The sequence below is a fragment of the Chelmon rostratus genome, chromosome 2 (assembly GCF_017976325.1).
Source record: "Chelmon rostratus isolate fCheRos1 chromosome 2, fCheRos1.pri, whole genome shotgun sequence".
In the NCBI taxonomy this organism is placed as follows: Eukaryota; Metazoa; Chordata; class Actinopteri; order Chaetodontiformes; family Chaetodontidae; genus Chelmon; species Chelmon rostratus.
In genome coordinates, this window is record NC_055659.1 from 4720376 (window position 1) to 4727393 (window position 7018).

The 7018-nt window shown below is 45.5% G+C and overlaps 1 protein-coding gene across 1 annotated transcript; it reads right to left on the reverse strand.

Moving 5' to 3' along the window:
* Positions 1-226: 226 nt before the first annotated feature.
* On the reverse strand, positions 227-6615 carry mych (myelocytomatosis oncogene homolog). The gene is made up of 3 exons (XM_041954133.1): positions 6397-6615; positions 4194-4752; positions 227-3128 (listed from the first exon to the last, which is right to left on the reverse strand). The coding sequence occupies exons 2-3, from the start codon at positions 4735-4737 to the stop codon at positions 2530-2532; spliced, it is 1143 nt and encodes a 380-aa protein (XP_041810067.1). The 5' UTR covers positions 4738-4752; positions 6397-6615; the 3' UTR covers positions 227-2529.
* Between the last annotated feature and the right edge of the window lie 403 nt (positions 6616-7018).

The following is a 7018-nucleotide window of genomic DNA, read 5'->3' on the forward strand; positions in this document are numbered from 1 at the left end:
CCCATTCCATTAAATCCTGTCAAGAGCTTTGTAGCTCAGCTGTAGTAAGAGCTCCATTATATTGCTTGTTTTCATGTGTATGTTTCAAATTAACCTCCAAAGTTGTATAATTGTCCAGTTAAAATGTGTGAAACATGGTATAATTTTCCCTGTCTTCATCTATCTATAAAATCACACTATATACTACTGTGTGTGTGTGTGCATCAAATAAAACCACAGACTTCCCTACTCTCATTCATTCTTTAATTACGTCAATATTAAAAAAAAAGTGCTGCTTGTAAAGAATAACATTTCTTTTAAATCCTCGAATTCAAATGAACAAGAAAAAAAAGACTAAAATAATTTATGATACAATAACAAAAATATTTACATTTGTTTAAAAAAATCTGTACAATATACCAGAAAAAGAAACATTACAGGCCAGACTGAAGCCAGGTGGAGGTAGGTTGTATCATGCTAAGAAAAGAAAACAAAAAAATCATCCCTGCTGTCAGGTTAAAACCTCTGAATCTTTACTTCAGGAGGCAGTTCTCTGTGACTGGGAACCTCTAGAAAACGAAAAAAATAACAAATAATGTGAGGTGTTTGGAAGAAAAACCAAGAAGCTAAAGCTTCCCTGAAAAAACACTAGCTCGCGTTAGAAGCAGGCGAGGTTTTAACCAGACAGCGACATCATCAAAGGGAACAAGGCGTCCTGAACAGAATGCATTTCAAGGCAGAACAGGTTTCACACCACTAAAAACACCTCTATTCTCATTATTCCTACCGACCAGGGTCTGTTCAAGTACACTCAGACTAAAGGAGGAAGAAGAAAAAACAAGAAGCATTTTAAGACATTTGACACAAATAAGCAAATGTTTCCCATTTGCACATTCAATTGCAAACAGCACATTAATGGATAACATTGGCGATAATTGGTATTTAGAGTAAAACTGCATTCAGTTAAACATCCGACCCCATTACTTATATTTCAAACTCAAGATCCAGATTTACCTTTTACGTTTATATATTTAACATTAAAATATTCATTGATGTCACTGCGCTCTTCGGCAGCTACTTTGGGTCCATGTGATCAATTGGGTTCAAAACTGCGAAGGGCCGCCAATCTGGAGCTGAATTACAGTATAATTCGACATCATCCTCATAATGTGATGAAGCTCAACTGCTTTTTAGTTTCAGGGAAATTCAATCATGACTTAACCTGTAGTTCATTTAGATGCTGAGGGACAATCTCAGAAATCTTTACCAGTTTGTTCAACGAGGGCCACTGACCAATGAATCACATTTAAGCACTTTCCACTGGATTAATGGTAAATATGTCAACTGCCTTTCTTAATTTACACTTAGCAAAGAGGCTGCTCTACGAGCAACAGAACTAAATGTCACAGTATCGCTGCTGGTGCAGCTTCCTCCAACCAGAACCATTAAATATGTCAGGACACCATCTGTCTGTCGCTCTGTTACAGACATGCAACCGCTATCCAGAGGTTTTCCATCCCAACTTTGGCTGATTTGCTACAATAGCAAAGCTCAGGGTTCAGTTTACCTCCCAGCTCAGTCTCCTCAAAACCTGAATGCTGATTAATATGGCTACCTTTGAGTGAACGGTTTATTAATGACAAATACTTAAATACACAAAGCAACTTCTACTTCTTTAACTAGAAAACACACACATACTCTGAAGTGAGTGTGCTGGCGGTGAGCTGAACCGAGGCTGAGCGTTGTTATGTGTACAGTATCAGACCTGGTCTATACAGTACTGTCATGACACCCATTAACCTGATAACAGAGTGTTGTTGGGCCCAAGGGTCCGCCTGAGGCCAAACAGGGCTGAGAGCACACTGAAAAACCCCTTAACTGATCATAGCATCAGATTTGGAATTTAACTGGAATTGACAGAAGTGCAGTTGGCCAAATAACTCCAAAGCCACCATCACACACCTGTCAGAGTGGAGGGATCACTGGTTAGTATGGCTATAAGACATCCTGAAAAACACAATATTCAAGTTTCATTCAACTACTGAGCTGATGTGGTTTCAAGGTTATTTGACCCAACAGGCGCTTCTGTGTAATATTCACATGTGCCATTTGGCATCCCCGAATGGGACGAAACAAAGAAACGGAAGATAACAAAGGGTATTGTTCTCGTCTTTCAGTGTGCGTCCAGCCAAACTCAAAAAAAAAAACATAATAAAAATCTGCTCGCTCCACCTTCGTTTCCACTTTAAAAACACCCTACGCTCTACAACAGTCAGCAGTCAAGGCATGAGAATGATTAATTCTGAGGCAATGAGTGTGTTGTGTTTGTCAATGACAATAATTGAAAATATGAGTCTATACAGTCCAGAGTTATTGTTACCATAAAGTCCTTGAAATGTCAAACTTTGTGCGCTCTTTTCAGCATGGCTACACGGCACCTTGTGTCCCACCCATCCCTCTGTCTTTGTACAAAGTCTCTTCCCTTGTCCACCCTCGCCCCTCCCCAACATTGTCTCTAACACCTAAAAAAGCAGCCCATGGTTTGGTCCATTAGCTGCGAAGCTGCTCCAGCCTGGCTTTCAGCTCTTCCTGTTTGGCTCTAAGTCTGTCCCTCTTGGACTTCAGTCTGTGTCCCTCGTCCTCCAGGCCGTAGATGCAGTCTCTGGCCTTCTTCAGGATCACCACCTTGGATGCCTTGTCGTTGTGCGACAGCTCTGGGACGTTGTCGCGCAGGCGCACGAAGCAGTTCTTCAGCTCGTTGCGCCGCTGCCGTTCCATCACATTGTGTGTCCGCCGTCGCTCCTCCTCGTCCTCGGTCTCTGTCGAGTTCCGAGACGAGTGGTGGTGGTGGTGGTGGTACCGCGACGAGGAAGACGACGAAGAGGACGAGCTGCGAGAAGAGTGGTGGAAGCGCGATGAGCTGTCGCTGCCTCTCGAGCGCTTGTGGGATGAGGAAGAGGATGACGGCGGCGGTGACGCAGGACAGGGCGCGGCATAGTTGTGTTGCATCTGGATCTCAAAGTGGTGGCGCTGGAGAGCTCGCTGCTCCTCTTCCTGCTTCTGCTGACGGGCAGACAGGTCAGCCAATGAGGGCAGAGGGGATGGGCTGGATGAGCAGCGCACTACCGTCACCACGTCGATCTCCTCCTCTGTAGAGAGAAGAAAGGCGAGGAAGGTTAGTTTTCTGGCACAACCTTGTTTTCTGACCCTTGTGGTAACTTTATCTGCTCTCTGAAGGCGTGACGACATTTCAGAAGGGCGCTGACACCAAAAACACGAGTGTAGACACTGTACACAACACACCAATGTGGGTTTGTTCACACACACACACACAGTAGTGAAAATCATTCCCTCTACTGTAAACAACCATAAACGTGCAGAAGCTTACAGCTGTTACAACAAGCTGTGACTCTGTTAATGAGTGAAGGCAGCTCCAGATTACAGCAACAGGTAAAGGTATAAACAGTCGTTACAGTTTGGTGCTCTGAAAGTATTTCAAGTGAAATTGGAAGCAGGAAACGCTATTCACCATTTAAATGAGTAGGTATGTTTATTTTTTCAAAAATTAAAATTACAACAAAAATCCAAACATTTTTTTTAATTAACAAATATACACAAAGGCTGACGGGTCAATAAAAATTCAACAAATGTGGGTCTGCCTCTGGTTTACAGTCAGGGGTGCCAGAGGGCTCGAGTCGGTACAATGACTCATTACGAGTTAATGGATGAAGCCACAACTGTTACCGCTGAACATGAGTCACACACAGACACACACACAGTCAATCCTCCCTCCTAAAAGCTCTCATTTACTCATGTCAGTCAACAGCCAGTGAAACCCCACCCACGCCTCAATCACATCCTTAAGGCTCCTGCAGATTACAGGTGGGCGGACGGCATCCAGATAAGCCGAGTGCAAAGAACAATTTGGGCTCGGTGCCACTAAACATTAACAGCGAATTATCAATGAAATGCCGGCGACAAGCGTTTATACTGATAAACTGCACAATGATGAGGCAGGATTGAGATAAAGGCTGATATGACAATCAGAGCTAAAACATCCATAAAACTATTTTAAAGGCGGCATTTTATTGATCCTGATTAATCCTGACTGACTCTAAAAGACTCACAACAACAGGTGCAAACATTCTGGCCCAGCTTTCATCATATGAGTTAAAATCATGAATGTGTGAAATGATGATGAGGTCTGAACTCACCAGAGTCGCTGGATGAATAGGTGGACAGCTCGCCACCGGTTGAGCCGTAGTCTGACGTGGCTTCGCTGGGCTCCTGAGTTTCCATCAGGTTCTGGCAGTCCAGTGTGGAGCCGGCAATCTCCTCGAAGATGCTGGTGTTGATGTCAGACAGCAGGGGGCTGGAGCCGAGCACTGAAGAGACCAGCTTCTCCTCCAGGCTCTTGTCCGCTGCCAGGCACTGCCACAGGCAGTCCTCGCCGTTCTCCTCCAGGGGGGAGCAGGGCTGGCTGAGCTCGCCCTCCTTATCAGCAGCATCGGGGCGGAAGAAGTCGTAGTTCCAGTTGAGTTGCATGTCGTGATCCTCCAGCAGGATGTCCGACACGTAGCTCAGCTGGTCCTCCTTGGACAGGGGCTTGCTGCCGCCAACCCCGGCCTTCATGGGGGGGGACTGCGGCGGTGTTGGCAGCGACTGGAGGTCCTTCATCAAACTTTGGCAGAACTCATCGTCAAACAGCAGCGGCTCTGAGTAAAGCCAGTCCTGCGACTGAGCGAAGCTTTGCAACATGTTGGAAGGCAGAATCTGGGAGAACAACAACAAAAACCAGGACAAAAAGAATAAAATCAGAGAGGTAGCGGAGCTTATTTGGTTTAAATCCACAGAGGATGAGCCAGTAGTGTGTTCAAAGCAGCGGCGACAGTGTTGAATGGGTAAATCCCAGCAGCAGCACCAACACGTGTTGTAGTGAAAGTTTAAACCAGTTCCTCCACACTGAGACCCCGAACAACAGCGTGCCACCTTATATCTGTGTTTACATCACTGAAGCCCCGCCCCGCTCCTCCGGGGAGGCCGTAAATCACCCAAAAAGATTCAACACCCCCTCCCCATGACATCATAGGAACAGCTGGGAGAGACAGGAGCAGAAACTTAACACCTCTTCCACTCGATTTACATCTTTCCTTCTCAGAACTTCATTAAAAAAAACCCCGAAAATTAAGCCCGGCTGCCCCGCTGGCTCGGAAAAGAAAACGTTTACAGAGACAATGGGTCGCTTTTGTTTCTCCTGCTTTTCCACTTAAAAACCTCTCACACGCATGAACACTTCGGTTTCCCGGCAGGAAATCAGGACAATCTCACAGCTTCTTCCAGAGAATAAAAAAACCTGCTTTTCTTAGCACAAAGCCCGAGGAGCGCTGATGATCATTAAAAAGCTCAGCGGATCATGTATGTTAACACTAACCAGTCTGGACACGCTGGTTTCCTGCTGCTTTCAGCAAACAATTCACAATAAAAACTTAAAATTTTACTGCAAAATGCTTTAAAATCGTCGGATTAAACAAGCATAGCTAAAAGCATCAGGGTGGGAAGCACTCCTGTGAGTTTGGGGTGAATTCCTGTAATAATCCTATGGAGACTTATGGTATGTGCATGTATAGCAGACTGTGTGGGAGAACAAAGCAGCAGTGTGTGTGGCGCAGACAGCCTCTGTGAGTTAAAGGCTGCCTTTCTTTACCATCACAGCCTGGGAAACCGGAGCCAACACTTAAATACAGAGCAGTGACAAGACAGAAAATAATTCAAGTTAAGTACTTAATAGTGTTTCTGATGCCATTTTCTTTACTCTACATAACACTAAACGACTGTTTACTACATATGAATGCATGTCATTATCTAAAACTACCGGCAACTAAGTGCAGCGCGTGCACTGAAGCAGGCTAGGCGGAGCGTCTAAAATATACACATTTCTAAATGAGGTTTTGAATGCAGATTGCTGAAGCTTCAGTCTTTGCCGTTAGGTCGCGCTGACTGAGTGCTCCTGCACCAGACTCCGAATCTATTAGATCTGAACACCATGTGAACATATAAAATAATTTATAAAAAAAAACCTCAACATGCAGAAAACCACACATCTAGTCCTAAAACGCAGTATTTTTCTGTGTGAAAGAAGTCAGTGAATGCACCAGAAGTGCTTCAGAGAGCTAAAAGGTGAACCCGCTGAAAGGGTCATTTAAACCCCGCATGGGTTGAGCAACGCCGTGTTCCCACGTGAAACCGGCATTTCCTTTTCCTTTAATTTCCCACTTACAACTACATGAAGCACAAAATTACAACGACGAAATGCACAAAAGCACAACTGAACGTCGCGCCGTGAGATGACTTGAACGGGCCGTGCATGATTCTGATTAAATCTGATAACCCAAATTCACCCCCGGGCAGCTGCCTTACCTTCAACTGTCCTCACAGAAGTGGAATTCAGAATGACGAAAAAGCGAGAAAACGTCCTAAATTTCCAGTAAAGTCCACCGGGAGAGACGTCAAACTAGAATTGTCTGCTGACGTGAAATTTTCTGCGTGTAAAATTAAAGTTGCAGCACGGCAGCATGGTGTTTATCTCCGACCGGACTCCTTCTCCTCCTCCGTTACGGGCAGACAGAGTACGTGTGGGTGTGGCTGCCGGGGTCGCGAGGATTATATCGCTGCTACTCGCACGTGTCCTTCCACCGCGACCAAAAACGCGCCAAAACGCTAAAACCGAGAAGGGGTTGTTCAAGGCAACCGAACCCACCGTGTTTTTATCCACCGTCAGCTTCGGTTTCGATCAAGTTCAGGCGGAAAAAACGGGGGCGACGGCGATTGTGGTTAATTTGGCGTTGAAATGCGGGTCTATGTTGTCTCGCCCGCGGAGTGATATCGCACAGGCTGGGATTCCAGGAAAATGGTGGCGGGTAAAAGTTGGGACAGAACACACGTGGATTGTGGAGAGATGCCGGGTGTCTCACTGCCTGTCTCGCTGCCTGTCTGCCTGTCTGTCTCGCCTCAGGGCGATGAGATGGAGCAACAAAGAGGA

Excerpts from the sequence above, each read along its gene's own strand:
- mych (XM_041954133.1), bottom strand. The coding sequence starts at position 4,737 with ATGTTGCAAAGCTTCGCTCAGTCGCAGGACTGGCTTTACTCAGAGCCG. Across the intron at positions 3,129-4,193 it reads CTATTCATCCAGCGACTCTG|AGGAGGAGATCGACGTGGTG; the intron begins GTGAGTTCAGAC and ends TTCTCTCTACAG.